The sequence below is a fragment of the Crocodylus siamensis genome, chromosome 6 (assembly GCF_052110815.1).
Source record: "Crocodylus siamensis isolate JL-2025a chromosome 6, ASM5211081v1, whole genome shotgun sequence".
Lineage (NCBI taxonomy): Eukaryota > Metazoa > Chordata > Crocodylia > Crocodylidae > Crocodylus > Crocodylus siamensis.
In genome coordinates, this window is record NC_143400.1 from 24,081,134 (window position 1) to 24,096,103 (window position 14,970).

Sequence of the window (14,970 nt, forward strand, 5' to 3'; positions counted from 1 at the left end):
GGGTCACTGGGGACCCAGATGCCTGGGGTCTCTCCAGATCTGGGAGGGGCCGGGCACGAGGCCAGGCGTCCAAGGAACCCAGGCGTCTGGGCGCACCGCGCTCTCCCTGCAGACCCAGGATGCCAACCGGGCAGGCGACGCAGAACGGGCGCGGCACAGCTCGGCGCAGGCCCGGGTCTTCAATAATGTGGCTCTGGGCCTCGGTATCTTCCTCATCGTCCTCACCATCATCCTCATCATCATCTTCTTCACCCTCTTCTCTGTCTAAGGGGGATCCCGGTGGGGGCTGTGTCCCACCCCCACCCAGGGGTGGGGCTCCAACAATAAAAGCCACAGCTGGGCCCAGGCTGACCCGGCTGGGCAGTGTGCTCCAAAGAGGGTGATTGGGGATGAGATGCATCCAGCTCTGGGGTGGAACAGAGAGGGGTTGACTGAGTATGACACTCAACGGGGAGGGCTGAGATGCACCCAGGTCTGGGGTGGGGATAACAGCCAAGTATATTATAACACTGGCATAGGAGGGCTGCAATGCACCCAGCTCTGGGGTGGAACAAGTGGGGAACAGCCAAGTATAACACCCAATGGGAAGAGCTGAGGTGTACCCAGCTCTGGGGTTGGGAAAACAGCCAAATGTAACACTGGTTTGGGAGTAATGAGATGTGTCCAGCTCTGGGCTGCAACAGAGAAGGGATGGCTCAGTATAACACTCAGTGGGGAGAGCTGAGATGCACCCAGCTCTGGGGTGGAACAAGTGGGGAACAGCCAAGTATAATACCCAGTAGGGAGGGCTGAGGTGTTCCCAGGTCTGGGGTTGAACAGATGGGAAATACCCAAGTATAACACCCAATGAGGAAGGCTGAGACGTGCACAGCTCTGGGGCGAAGCAGAGAGGGACTTTCCGAGTCTAACGACCCACGAAAAGGCCGACATGTGCCCAGCTCTGGGGTGGGGACACAGGGGCCCAGTCGAGTGCAATGCCCCTCCAGGGGCGGAGAGGCCTCTCCAGGCCCCCAGTTGTGCACAGCTCTGGGGAGGTGCCATGCACCGCAACTCCCCGGGCATGTTGTCCAGTCGGCTGGTCCCAGTCCGGAGTGAGGGACGAAGTCGGGATCGCCCCTATGAAGAGGGAGTGAATTAGGAACTTGCCAAGTGTGCAAACCTCCCTCTCCTCTGCCTGACCCCTCTGCCCCAGGGGGCAGTGGGGTGGGGGAACCCCAGTGACATCACACAGGTTTTAATTGGGAACAAGGAAGCTGGGGGTGGGGGTGGACTGGGAGGCAGGATGCCTGGGTCCCTTGTGGGAGGGGGGGAAATAAAGCCATGGACAAAGCCCAAGGGGGGGGGCTGTGCATGCTTGTGCGCGTGTGTCCCGGACGTCTGGGTTCCATGTATGCTCATGTCCCCACCACCGCAGCCCTGTGCGTGTCCTGTGTCCCGTGTCTGATAACGCGGCCCCGATAAGGACCCAACAAGGGCACGGGGAGGGTAGTGGAGGGCACTGGTTAGAGCCTGGGCGCCTGGGCTCTCTGGGCAAGGCGCGAAGGCTGGAGGGTGACAGCGGGGAGGTGGGGGGGAGCCCGGTCACCTGGGGTCTCTCCCACACCCCAGCCCTCCTCCCCTCCCAGAGAACCCAGGCCTCGGCCCACCCCCCAGCAGGGAAAGTACCCAGGCATCCAGGCCCCACCCCGGGGTCACCTTGCCCTGTTTGCTTCCTCCAAGGTGATCCCCCTCCCCGCCTTTTTGCCCCCCCTTGGGGTTATCAGCTGTGACGTGGGCAAAGGAGGGACTGGGGTGGTATTTAAGGGGCTGGAGAAGGTCACAGGCCTTCCCAGTTCACCCAGTTACTGGGGACCAGTCGCCACCATGGGGAAGGCGGTAAGAGCCCGGCCGTGGGGGTGGGGGGAGGCAGGATCGGGGCCCCCAGGCTCTTAGCAGCATCCAGAGCTTGCTCGAGGCCAGGATGAAGCTGGCTCTGGCGGGGGCAGCAGGGGCATGGGCCCATAGAGAGGGCCGAGATGCAGCCAGCTGCGGTGGGCAGGGGGGCCAGGGAACAGCCACATATAGCACAGCGGAAGGGCTGCCTTGGGGCCAAGAGGCAGCCAGCCCTTGGGGGGAGCAGCCAGGGTAGACCACGCAGAACACCCCATAGGAAGGGCTGAGCTAATGCCCTGACACCTAATGCCACCCCGAGGGGCTTTCCTTCCCGGCCCGTTGCTGCAACCAGCCCTGGGGAAGGGCAGCCACAGACAACACAGCAGAAGGGGCCGTGACTCGGGGCCGAGATGCAGCCAGTTCTGGGGCGGAGCGGCCACGCGTAACGCCGCTCCGGGGCTCCGCTGGACAGTGCCGCAGCCGCTCGGGTGTCGCCCGCAGGACACGTACGACATGTTCGCGGTGGAGGCGCGGCGCGGCCGGGACGGGGAGCTGGGCGTCAGCGTCAAGAAGGGGCGCGGCGCCAAGAAGAAGGAGAAGCTGGAGAGCATGAAGAAGGAGATGGACGTGGTGGGTGGGCGGCGGCGGGAGGTGTGTGTGGTGGGGGGGTCTGGCCCCGCCCCCAACTCACAGGCTCCGCCCCCACCCCCAGGACGACCACACCCTGAGCGTGGAGGACCTGGAGATCAAGTACAGCACCAACGCGCGGAAGGTGAGGCCCGCCCCCCGTGGCCACGCCCACCGATAGCCCCGCCCCTCTGCTCGAGATGCCCTGAACTCTGTCCTCCCTCATCTGCATGCCCCGCCCCCGGCCGCCGTGCTCCGCCTCCCGCCCAGAACGGGCCCCGCCCTGACTGCCGTCCCGCCGCAGGGGCTGAGCGCGGGGCTGGCGGCCGAGCTGCTTGTGCGGGACGGGCCCAACGAGCTGAAGCCGCCGCGGGGGACCCCCGAGTACGTCAAGTTCGCGCGGCAGCTGGCGGGGGGGCTGCAGTGCCTGATGTGGGTGGCGGCCGCCATCTGCCTCATCGCCTTCGGCATCCAGTGCAGCCAGGGCGACCTCACCAGCGCCGACAACGTGAGCCCGACACCCGGGGCCGGGGCAGGGGCCCGAGTCCCGGCGGGGGGGGGCAGGCCGCCCGGGTTCTCCCCCGGGCCCCCACACTGTGGCGAGAGGCCAGGCATCCAGGCCCCCCTGACCCCCCCTCCCCCCTAGCTGTACCTGGCCATCGCGCTCATCGCGGTCGTGGTCGTCACCGGCTGCTTCGGCTACTATCAGGAGTTCAAGAGCACCAACATCATCGCCAGCTTCAAGAACCTCGTGCCCCAGGTATCCCGGACACCTGGGTCCCACCCCGCTTGGGGGTGCTCGGGAGCCCAGGCGCCTGCATCCCAGGGGGTGGGGAGCCTGGACGCCTGGGTTCTCTGCCCTGACCCCCGCGCCCCCCCAGCAAGCCACGGTGATCCGGGATGGGGAGAAGTTCCAGCTCAACGCGAACCAGCTGGTGGTCGGGGACCTGGTGGAGATCAAGGGTGGGGACCGGGTCCCAGCCGACGTGCGCATCACCAGCGCCCAGGGCTGCAAGGTGCGTGCGGCCTGGAGGCCTGGGTTCTGGGTGTGTCTAGGGGGTGTGGGTGGACAAGTGTGTGCAAGACAAAGAGAGGAACCCAGATGCCTGGGGTCTGCATGCATGTGTGTGTGGGTACACACGTGCAAGAGACCCGGACACCTGGGGGTGTGTACATGCATGTGTGCATGCCCTGGATGCCCGAGTTGTGTGTGCGTGTGCCCACGCCCCGGGCAGCTGGGTTCTGGGCAGGGGGTGGCTTGCAGGTGCATCCTGAACACCTGGGTTTAGCGAACACCCATGTGGCCCCCGCTCTGCTGCACGTGCAGCCTGGACACCTGGGTCCCGCAGGCATGGTTCACCTCCTCCCGCCCCCAACTTTGCCCTCCAGGTGGATAACTCATCCCTGACAGGAGAGTCGGAGCCGCAGACGCGTTCCCCAGAGTGCACCCACGAGAGCCCCCTGGAGACGCGCAACATTGCCTTCTTCTCCACCATGTGCCTGGAAGGTGCGCCCAGAGCCAGCCACATCTCGGGCCCTGGCCACCCTGCCATTCCCCAGCCGCTCTACCCCAGAGATGGCTGCATCTGGGCACCTCTTTTGCCATGTTATATTCAGGCGTTCAGCTCCAGAGTTGGCTGCCTCCTGGCCCCACTAACTTTTCCTTACTCCCAGGCACGGCCACAGGGATCATCATCAACACGGGGGACCGCACCATCATCGGGCGCATTGCCTCGCTGGCCTCGGGTGTGGAGAACGAGAAGACGCCCATCGCCATCGAGATCGAGCATTTTGTTGACATCATCGCCGGCCTGGCTATCTTCTTCGGCGCCACTTTCTTTGTTGTCGCCATGGTGATCGGCTACCCCTTCCTCCGGGCCATGGTCTTCTTCATGGCCATTGTCGTGGCCTATGTGCCTGAGGGGCTGCTGGCCACTGTCACTGTGAGTGCCCCTGCCCCCCGCCTCATCCTATGGGATCCATCCTAGAGCTGGCTGCATCTCAGCCTCCTAGTGCGATGTTACAGATGGCTGTTGTGCTGGAAGATGCAACTAGTTCTGGGGTTCAACAGCCACCTATAACATTGCACTGGGAAATGCGACCTGCTCCAGGATGCCTTGTTATATGCACCCGTTGCACATCAGAGCCGGTTGCATCTCCCAGTACAATGTTATATGCAGCCGTTCTGTAGCTGCTCCACCCCAGAGCTGGCTGCATCTTGCCCTTTAAAAGCCTCTACCAGCCCCAAACTGCCCCAGACCTCTCCCTTCCCCAGGTGTGCCTCTCGCTGACGGCCAAGCGTCTGGCACGGAAAAACTGTGTGGTGAAGAACCTGGAGGCAGTGGAGACGCTGGGCTCCACCTCTGTCATCTGCTCCGACAAGACCGGCACCCTCACGCAGAACCGCATGACCGTGGCTCACCTCTGGTTCGACAACCAGATCCACACGGCCGACACCACTGAGGACCAGTCAGGTATGGGGCATCCCAGAGCCAGCCACACTGGGCCCTCCCAGGGTGCTGTTCTATGTGGCTGTTCCTCAGGGCTCCACCTCTGAGCTGGCTGCATCTTGCCTTTGCAGCATGATGTTATATGCTGCTATTCTCCATCTGCTCCACTCGAGCTGGCTGCAGCAGCTGTCCTAGGTGCTGTTCTATGTGGCTGTTGCTCAGTCCCAGAACTGGCTGCATCTTGCCCTCGTGGCATGATGTTATATGCTGCCATTCTAAAGCTGTTCTACCCCAGAGCTGGCCACATCTTCCCAAAGAGTCCTGCATCTTCCCTGTTCAACACAGCTGCTCTCCAGCTGTTTCACCCCAGAACCAGCTGCATCTACAAGGTCCTTAACTGCCTCCCCCTCTTCCCCAGGCCAGAGTTTTGACCAGTCCTCAGACACCTGGCGGGCCCTGAGCAAGATTATCAGCCTCTGCAACCGCGCCCTCTTCAAGGGGGGCCAGGACGCCGTCCCAGTGCCCAAGGTGAGGGGTCAGGGCACTTGGATGGGGGGGGGGGTGACTAGGGGGTGCCATGGGGAAACCTCCAAAGGGTGCCAGAGCTGCAGTGGCCAGCAGGGATCACTAGGGGGCACTAGACCCATTGCAATCCCTCTGGGGACCCTGGGGGGCTGCTGTGGCCTGAGGGGGGCGGTCTAGGAGGCACCACACGGTGGCTAACAGGGCCCCCCAGAGTGGCATCAACCCAGCTGCAATGGTCAATGGGGACCACTAGGGGTCCCTAGACCCACTGCAATCCCCCTGGGGACTCTGGGGGGCTGACGTGGCCTGGGGGGACTCCAAGGGGCTCCATGCAGTGGCCCCCAAGCACTCCCAGGGGGCACTACACCCACTGCAATCCTGGCTGTGGGGCAGGACGGGGACCCTGGGGGTGCCCCCCCGCCCAGCTGACACCCCTCTTCCCCCACAGCGCATCGTGATCGGGGATGCGTCGGAGACGGCGCTGCTCAAGTTTGCGGAGCTGACGGTGGGGAACGTGCAGGATTATCGCGAGCGCTTCCCCAAGACCTGCGAGATCCCCTTCAACTCCACCAACAAGTTCCAGGTGCCCGGGGACCCATGGGCCCATACCCTCTAATGCCCCGGGGTGGGGGCCAGGGATCTGCCTGGCCCCCCCACACACCCTCAGCTGGGAGCCAGGGGTCTGTCCCCCCCCACAGCCCAAGGTGGGGCCCAGGGGTCAGCCCCCCGCAACACCCCAAGGTGGGGCCCAGGGGTCTGCCCCTGCCCCGAGGTGAGACCCAGGGATCTGCCCCTGCCCCCCCCCACACCCTGGGCTGGGACCCAGGGGTCTGCCCCCACCCACATCCCAGGGTGGGGCCCAGGGGGGTGTCCCGGCCCACCCTGGGGTGGGATGGCGGGGCCTGCCCCCGCCATGCTGACCCCACCCTCTGCAGCTGTCGGTGCACGCGCTGGAGGCGGAGCCAGGGGCGGGCGCGGGGCCGCGGCACCTGCTGGTGATGAAGGGCGCCCCCGAGCGCATCCTCGAGCGCTGCGCCTCCATCCTCATCAAGGGCCAGGAGCTGCCGCTGGACGCCCAGTGGCAGGAGGCCTTTCACACTGCCTATGTGCAGCTGGGCGGGCTGGGCGAGCGCGTGCTGGGTAGGGGCCTGGGAGAAAGGGCGGGGCACTGGGTCCCCCAGGGGGCACGGGGGTAGGGCCTCCTTGGGGCAGGGCCTGCTGGGAGAAGCAGGTGGGACTTAACCAAGCAGGGGGGAGGGGCCTGGGGAAATGAGTCCTGGGAGGAGGGGCCTAAGAGAAGGGGCGGGGCCTAGCTGTGAGGTAGGGGCTGCTGCGAGCTTCACTCCAGCAGTGCCCTGACCCCCCGCAGGTTTCTGCCACCTGTACCTGGATGAGCGGCAGTTCCCGCCCGGCTTCTCCTTCGATGCTGAGGAGCTAAACTTCCCCACCAGTGGCCTCTGCTTCGCCGGCCTTGTCTCCATGATCGACCCGCCCCGTGCCACCGTCCCTGATGCTGTCGCCAAGTGCCGCACGGCTGGCATTCGGGTAGGGCACTGTCTTGGGGAAGATTGCAGTGTTGGGGCACTGTTTTGGGGAAGCTCACAATATAAGAGTTAGTGTGCCAGGGAAGCTTGCAGCCCTGGGAACACTGTCCTGGGGAATCTTGCAGCACCCTGCAACTGTCCCAGGGAAGCTCGCAGCCCTGGGGCAAATCCCACAAACCCAGTGGGGCAGGTACCAGCTAGGGTACCACTGAGGGAAGCTCGCAGCCGCTCCCCCACTGACTCCACGCCCACAGGTGATCATGGTGACGGGTGACCACCCCATCACGGCCAAGGCCATTGCCAGGGGCGTGGGCATCATCTCTGAGGGCAGTGAGACGGTGGAGGACATCGCTGCCCGCCTCCGCATGCCCATTGATCAGGTGGACAAGCGGTGAGTGCCCTCCCACCCCATGTGGGACCCAGGCATCCAGGTGCCCCTCCCGGAGTCGAGGGAACCCAGGCATCCATCTGGTGCTGCCCCCTGCAGGGCGGCACGGGCCTGCGTGGTGAACGGGGGGCAGCTGAAGGACATGGAGAGCGAAGAGCTGGTGGAGACCCTCAAGCTGCACCCGGAGATGGTCTTTGCCCGCACGTCCCCCCAGCAGAAGCTTATCATCGTGGAGAGCTGCCAGAAGTTGGTGAGGCCCTGGGGGAGGGGGCTGAACTTGCCCTCCCAAGCTGGGGAGGGCCCCCAAGGCAGCAGCAGGGGTTGATTTGGAGCTGAAGTGAGACCAGCTCTGGGGTGGAACAGCCAAGCTAGCAAAGGGCTGAGTAGACCAGTGCAGTTAAAGGGCTTGTGTAGGAGCAGAGAGGCACCGTGCTCTGGGGTGGAACAGCTAGGAAACAGCTGAGTGTAACACTGCATAGGAGGGGACTTATTTGGCACTAAGATGTGATCAGCTGTTGGGGTAGAACAACTAGCCAATGGCTGAGTATAATGCTGAATTGGTGTGTGGGGGGATGTTATTTAGGGCCAAGCTGCAGCCAGCTCTGGGGTGGACAGCTAGAAAACAGCCAAGTGTAACACTGAAGAGTAAGGGAGGGGTCTTTGGGGCTGAGATGCAGCCAGGTCTGGGGTGTGTGGCGTACAGGGAACAGCCGAGTAAAACACCCCGGGGGGACTGCCCACAATGTGCCCAGCTCAGGGGTGGAACGGTTGAGGCCCGGCTGAATAGAACAACCCAAAGGAAGGACTCAGCTAGGGTGATGCGCCCAGCTCTGGAGTGGCACTACTGAGGCCCTGTACCCCCCCCACAGGGGGCAATCGTGGCAGTGACTGGGGATGGCGTGAACGACTCGCCAGCGCTGAAGAAAGCTGACATTGGCGTAGCCATGGGCATCGCAGGCTCAGATGCTGCCAAGAACGCAGCCGACATGATCCTGCTGGACGACAACTTCGCCTCCATCGTTACTGGTGTTGAGCAAGGTACCCAGGCCCCGCCCCCTGCAAAATGCACCCAGCTCTGGGGTGGGACCATTGAGACCTAACGGAATGTGCCCTTTGGAGGAGGACCCCTCTATGAGGGGGGTGGAGAAACGCCCCTGGGCCCTGTTAGGCTCCACCCATGGTGGGGCCACACCCCTGGGGAAGTATGGACCTTTACGCTCCGCCCACACTTAAGCCACACCCCCTAGGAAGCCATGCCCCTACACTGGCTGGGGGGCAGGGATGAGAAATCCTGGTGGCCCCTTTAGCTTCTACCCAGTTAGGCCACGCCCCCTTGGAAGCAGCCACGCGGCTTAATCACTTCTGGAAGGTTGAGAACCTCCCCAGTGCCTGTAGGCTCCGCCCATGCCTGAGCCATGCCCTCATGTGTTCCCCCCCAGGGACCAGCTCTGGGCCACTTCAAGGCCACGGCCCTCTTTGCTAGCCACACCCTCACTTCCTTAGCCAATGACACCAACTTTGGCCACGCCCACAGCATGCAACTTGCTCTGGGGGTGCAGCTGCGAGGCCACACCCCTTCTAGTGGGCTGTCCCCTTCTCCCCCCCTAAGAACCAGGGAAAGGGGCAGGGCTTAGTTGTCAGCCCCGCCCCCCACTGCATTAACCCCCTCCTGCCCAGGCCGCCTGATCTTCGACAATCTGAAGAAGTCAATCGCCTACACCCTGACCAAGAACATCCCCGAGCTGGCGCCGTACCTCATCTACATCACAGCCTCCGTCCCCCTGCCCCTGGGCTGCATCACCATCCTCTTCATCGAGCTGTGCACTGACATCGTGAGTGCATCGGATGCCTGGGTCCTCCCCACCCCAGGCGCCTGGGGGCCCTAGGCAGGCACCCCCGGGACCCCCTGCCATCATCTCCAAGTCTTCATTGAGCTCCGCCCTGGCACGAGGAGTGCCACCTGTCCTGGATAACTGGGTCCCCTCTGCCCCAGATTCCTTTCCAGGACACCTAGGTCCCTCTCCCAGACGCCTGGGGCCCCTAGGTAGGCAGCTGTGGGACCCCTTGCCATCACCTGCGATTCTTCATTGAGCTCTGCTGTTGTGTCGGGAATGCCACCGTCCCCAGGCGCCTGAAGGCCTGGGTCCCCTCACCAGACAACCCCAGCTATCCCCTCCCCCTCCGTTACCTGTGATCATTTATGGAGCTCAGCGCTGACAGCAGCAGTGTCAGTCCCAGACACCTAGGTCCCTCTCCCTGGCCCCAGACATCTGCTCTCCATCGAGTCTCCTGAGCGGCGGGGGGGGGGGGGGGTGTTGTGCCTGGATGCCTGGGTCCGTGGCCTGACCGCCCGCCCCCCCCAGTTCCCATCGGTGTCACTGGCCTATGAGGCAGCTGAGAGCGACATCATGCACCTGAAGCCACGCAACCCACGCCGAGACCGGCTGGTCAATGAGCCACTGGCCGCCTACTCCTACTTCCAGATCGGTGCGCTGCATACCTGGGTCCCCTCCTAGGGGGGCGGGAAGGGTGTCTGGGGAAATGGGAGCCTGGACTCCTGGGTCTCCTGTGGGCTGGCAGGACGCCTGAGTCTCTTAGGGCTGGGAAGAGGGGGAGCCCAGGCCCCTGGGGTCTCTGCAAGAGGAGCGGGGCGGGGGTCCCGGACCGCTGGGGTCTCTGGGACTGGAGTGGGGGCTGGGGGGTGACAAGGAGGATGCTGGGACCCTGGCCACCTGGGTCCCCCCTTTTCTGGGGGGAGGGTCAGACACCTGGGATTCCCTACCCAGACGGACACTGCTGGGAGGCAGGGCCAGAAGCAGGGTGGAGGAAGCCCCACTGGCCCCACCCCTCCCTGACTCCGCCCCTTTCCAGGTGTCATCCAGTCCTTTGCCGGCTTCACCGACTACTTCACAGCCATGGCGCAGGAAGGCTGGTGGCCCCTGCTCTGCCTCGGCCTGCGCCCGCACTGGGAGAACCACCACCTCCAGGACCTGCAGGACAGCTACGGGCAGGAGTGGGTGAGTCCCCAGAGCCAGAAACCGCTCTCCGTAGGCATCACATGCAGCCGTTCCACCCCAGAGCTGGCACACGAGCACACCGGCAAAGCCCCTCTCTGTATGCTACTCTCCAGCCATTCCACCCCAGAGCTGGGCACAGCACAGCTAGCATTATGCTCAGCCGCTGTCCCCTAGAGCTGGCTGCATCAGGGGGCCAGAAGAGCCCCTCTCTGCCCTGTGTTACATGTGGCTCTTACCTAGCTGCTCCACCTGAGCTGGGCGCATCCCAAGCTGTTCCACCTAGGGTTGCGCTCAGCTGTTTCTCCAGCTGCTCCACACCAGAACTAAGCCCATCCTGCTCCCAAAGGAGTCCTGGAGGGGAGGATCGGGGCCGGGGTGGGCACTTACTTGCATCTCTGGCCCCCAGACCTTCGGGCAGCGGCTGTACCAGCAGTACGTGTGCTACACCTGCTTCTTCATCAGTATTGAGATGTGCCAGATCGCGGACGTGCTCATCCGCAAGACGCGGCGCCTCTCTGTCTTCCAGCAGGGCTTCTTTCGGTGCGTTACACCTGCCTGCACCTGCCGGAGAGAAGGCCGCATCTGGCCTCTGAAGACCTGCATTATCAGCAGTCCCTCCCCCCGCACAAGCTGGCTACATTTGAGCACTAAAACCTGTTATATGCAGCTGTGCCCACCAAGACCTGTGTTATGTGCACCAGAGCTGGTTGCATTTAGATATCAAAGATCTATGTTACATGCAGCTATGTACACCCGTGAGTTGGCTGCATTTAGATACCAAAGACCTGTGTTATAGGCATCCACCTGCAGCACAGACCTGGCCACATACAGACACCAAGACCTGCGTTACATGCGGCCATGCCCACCCCAGAGCTGGCTGCATCTAAACACCTGATCATAGACCTGTTACATGCAGCTATTCCCAGCTGCTCCACCTCAGAGCTGGCCACATTTGAACCCAAATGAAGCTCCTGTAACTCTGAGCCATATGGGGGGGGGGCAACTTCCCTCCCCTCAGAGGGGACTGGGAGTTGGGAGGCAGAGGGGGTCCATCTCTCAGGCTCACTGCCCCCCTCCCCACTCCCAGGAACCGGGTCCTTGTCATCGCCATTGTCTTCCAAGTGTGCCTGGGGAACTTCCTCTGCTACTGCCCCGGGATGCCAAACATCTTCAACTTCATGCCCATCCGGTGAGCCTGGACATCTGGGTTTGTGGGGGGAGGGGCCCTGGACACCTAGGTTCTTGGCCTCCTCAGGACTTACCTTCTCTCTGCAGCTTCCAGTGGTGGTTGGTGCCGATGCCCTTCGGCCTCCTCATCTTTGTCTACGATGAGATCCGCAAGCTGGGCGTCCGCCGGCACCCAGGAAGTGAGTCCTGCCTTCCCTACCCCTGTTGCGCATGGCCCCTGCTCCCCCCCAGAGCTGGCTGTGTCTCCTCCACACAGCCATTTTCCACCCCCGAGCCAACCACATCTCAGCACCAGACAGGACTGACAGCAGTGTTATACTTGACCATTCCCCACCTTGCTCCACCCCAAAACTGATTGCATCTCAGCACCAGGCTGGCATCGACAGTGGTGTTACACTTTCCCCCTTTGCTGCACACCAGAGCTGGTCACATCTTGGCAGCACTGATAGTGGTGTCATACATGGCCATCCCCCCTTGCTCCACCCGAGCTGGTTGCATCCCAGCTGTGACTGCAGACGCTGCCCTTTCTCCCCTTGCAGGCTGGTGGGACAAGGAGCTATACTACTGACCGGGAAGCTGCCAGCGGGGACCCTGGATGTCTGCGTTCTTCTCTCCAGCTCCAGGACTGGAGGGGGGGGAGCTGTGAGCCCAGACTCCTCAGTTCTCTCCCTGCCTGTGACAGGCGGCTTTGGGGGTGGGTTGCGGGGGGGTTATGTGCCTCTAAACCACCCCCCTTGCGGCATGTACAGAGGGCAAATAAATTGTGGGGCTCAGTCACCCTGTGTTTGGCATCCTATGGGGAGGGTGCAAGAGGGACACAACCCAGGCATGGGACCCAGGCGTCCGGGGCACACCTCTCTCCTCTCCCTTCCCCCCTGTGACCCAGGACACCCCCTCCCTCTCCCAGGCCCCAAGTGTCCGGCGCACGCTCTCTCCCTCCCCATGAGGTAACCAGGCATCCCGGCCCCACGAAGCCCTTCCCCCCAGGACCCAGGTGTCTGGGGCCCCACCCCCAGCACAGAACAGACAGTAGGCAGGCCACGGGCAAGGGGTTTATTGGTCCATCCACACATCCGTCTGGGGTCAGAAGTCGGGGGTCAGGGCCCGTGGCCGAGGGCAACGAAGAGGCCGAGGGCACCAAGGCCAAGCAGGGCGCTGAGCCCTGCCTTGGCCCCCAGCGCCGCCCACGGGCCTAGCGCCAGCACGTGCACTGCCACCCTGCAAGCACCCAGGGGTTAATGCACCCAAGCATCACCCCCAGAGCCCCACAGGAACCACCCCCAGCCCTGGGGCCCCACCCCTGGCCAGAAGCCCTGCCCCAGCCCCACTCCCAATAGCCCCAGTCCTAGGGACAGCCCACCTCTGCCTAGCCCCATCCCCACCTCCCTGGCTTGCCCCCCACCCAGCTCAGAGGCCCCCCCCCACTATGGCCCCACCCACTCACTCCAGGAGGAAAGCCTTGTAGAGGCTGAGACCAAGCAGTGCAGCCAGGGGCAGGCGCAGCCGTGCTGGGAGGTCGTAGCGTGAGAACATCCAGACCAGCGCCGCCAGCGCCACGTAGTGCACCTGGGGGTGGGGGTTAGGGGTCATGGCACCACCCTGCGACAGCTCGCAGCACCCCCAGGTCCCCCTGCAGGGCACTGCCCCGAGGAAGTTTGCAGCCACCACCACCAGGGCACCGTTCCTTATCAAGCCACTATGCCAGGGAAGCTCAAAGCACCCCCCACCCCTTGACCGCATCCTGCCATCAGCACACTGTCCCAGGGAAGCTCGCAGCCCCGCACCAGGCTGATGTTGGAGTCGATGCTCATCTGGACGTACTTCCAGTCAAACTCGATGCCGCGGGCGCCCACCCAGAGCGGGATGCACCTGGGGGGGGAACCGCAGCTAGTCCTGGGGAAGGGGGGGCAGGGGGACAGCCCAGGGTCCCCCTGCTCCCGACCCACAGCACCCCCCGGACCCGCAGCCACCTGGACATGACGAGCTCGGCCGTGGCCCAGCCCATGGCGGCTACCAGGATCTTGTACTCGCCCTTCCCGGCCGTGCGGCCCATCACCAGGTGCAGCCCCACCAGGTCAGCCAGGTCCACCGTCGCCTTCATGAACTCCTGGGGGGGCGGGGGGTGTCAGCGGTGCCCCGCGCCCGCGCCCCCGCCCCAGCCCCGGCCCCGGACTCACCCCCACGAAGTCGTAGGCCCCGGCGCCGCCTTCCCAGGTGGGAAAGAAAGTGGCCAAGAACAGCATCTGCGGGCAAAGACGGGGCGAGGACCCAGGCTCGCGGTGCCCCCCCGGCCCCCGCCCGGCGCGCGGACCTACCTTGCAGAGCTGCACGAAGAGGTAGGTGGCCCCGGCCTGGACGCACCTCCAGAAGGCGTTGTACTCCGACCTGGGGGGGAGGGGGGCGGCGGGTAAGTGGGGGGCACCTCTCGGCCGCCCCCGGCCGCCCCCCCCGGCCCCCACTCACAGGCCGCTGCATTTGTAGGTGATGAAATAGGGGAAATAGGCCAGCGCGAAGCAGTTGCCGAAGTGGAACAAGGTCATGGCTGCGCGGCGGCCCGGGCGGGCGAGACCCGCAAACACCCGGCGTCCCGGGACCGCGCGCACGACCCGCTGCCCCTACCGACCCCGGTCCCGGCCCCGCCCCTGCCGCGGCGCACGCCGGGAGCTGCAGTCCCCGCCCAGACCGCCCGCGCGGGCAGCGGCCGCCGCACAGACCTCAGGTCCCGGCGTGCACCGCGCTCCCAGCGGCAGCTAATTAGCGCCCAGGAGCGCGAGGCGTGCTGGGAATTGGAGTCTTTCCCGGCCGAGGCTGAGACTGGACCGTTTAGTAATTTGGAAGCGCACCGTGGCCCCCGCCCCGCGCCGCCCGGCCGCTCGAGGGGCCGGGGGCGGCAAGCCGGGCTCTAGCGGCCTCCCCCGGGCCGGGCGCGTGTCCCAGCGCTCCGCCAGCCCGGCCCACGTGGCGGTGCGGGGAGAGATCTCACCAGCCCCCAGCCCCGCCCGAGCCCCCCCCCACAGAGAGCGCCCTTGGCGGAGACCCCCACGGTCCCGGCGCTGGGGTTGGCTCCTCACGAACGCGGCCAGTGAGGGAAAAGGGACTGCTCGCCTGTCATGTGGAGCTGCTTGGATCCAGACCTGCACCGCTGCTCAGCACCGTGGTCGTTCTGTTTCCGAAAGCAGACCCGGTAGGTGCCCTGATCCCCTGGGCGCAGCCCCGCAAGCCGCAGCTGCCCGGGTGATCATGGAAGGACTGGGTGTGATGTCTGAAGGCCGTGTCAGTCTTAGCCTTGCCTGAGTGATGTGCAAGGATGGATCTGTTCTGCTCTCACCACACAGCTCCGACCCCTTTCCCAGAGATGT

At 64.3% G+C, this 14,970-nt stretch overlaps 2 protein-coding genes across 2 annotated transcripts; one reads left to right on the top strand and one right to left on the bottom strand.

The window, feature by feature from the left end:
• The first annotated feature begins 1,840 nt into the window (after positions 1-1,840).
• On the top strand, positions 1,841-12,382 carry ATP4A (ATPase H+/K+ transporting subunit alpha). The gene is made up of 23 exons (XM_090050600.1): positions 1,841-1,875; positions 2,374-2,502; positions 2,585-2,644; positions 2,804-3,007; positions 3,146-3,259; positions 3,381-3,515; positions 3,889-4,006; positions 4,174-4,442; positions 4,775-4,973; positions 5,368-5,477; positions 5,923-6,057; positions 6,410-6,614; positions 6,844-7,019; positions 7,273-7,409; positions 7,506-7,656; positions 8,276-8,444; positions 9,084-9,238; positions 9,770-9,893; positions 10,278-10,423; positions 10,830-10,963; positions 11,511-11,612; positions 11,699-11,790; positions 12,151-12,382. Exons 1-23 carry the CDS (start codon positions 1,864-1,866, stop codon positions 12,177-12,179), a joined length of 3,105 nt encoding a protein of 1,034 aa, XP_089906726.1. The 5' UTR covers positions 1,841-1,863; the 3' UTR covers positions 12,180-12,382.
• Positions 12,383-12,650: 268 nt separating this feature from the next.
• On the bottom strand, positions 12,651-14,260 carry TMEM147 (transmembrane protein 147). Its single transcript, XM_090054382.1, has 7 exons — positions 14,075-14,260; positions 13,927-13,996; positions 13,789-13,854; positions 13,582-13,718; positions 13,396-13,480; positions 13,056-13,177; positions 12,651-12,829 (listed from the first exon to the last, which is right to left on the bottom strand). The coding sequence occupies exons 1-7, from the start codon at positions 14,149-14,151 to the stop codon at positions 12,709-12,711; spliced, it is 678 nt and encodes a 225-aa protein (XP_089910508.1). The 5' UTR covers positions 14,152-14,260; the 3' UTR covers positions 12,651-12,708.
• Positions 14,261-14,970: the final 710 nt, after the last annotated feature.

Coding starts and splice junctions, on each gene's coding strand:
- ATP4A (XM_090050600.1), top strand. Junction 6,615..6,843: donor GCTGGGCGAGCGCGTGCTGG/GTAGGGGCCTGG, acceptor GACCCCCCGCAG/GTTTCTGCCACCTGTACCTG. Junction 9,239..9,769: donor TCGAGCTGTGCACTGACATC/GTGAGTGCATCG, acceptor CGCCCCCCCCAG/TTCCCATCGGTGTCACTGGC.
- TMEM147 (XM_090054382.1), bottom strand. CDS start 14,151: ATGACCTTGTTCCACTTCGGCAACTGCTTCGCGCTGGCCTATTTCCCC. Junction 13,997..14,074: donor ACCTACAAATGCAGCGGCCT/GTGAGTGGGGGC, acceptor CCTCCCCCCCAG/GTCGGAGTACAACGCCTTCT. Junction 13,719..13,788: donor GGGCCTACGACTTCGTGGGG/GTGAGTCCGGGG, acceptor CCGCCCCCCCAG/GAGTTCATGAAGGCGACGGT.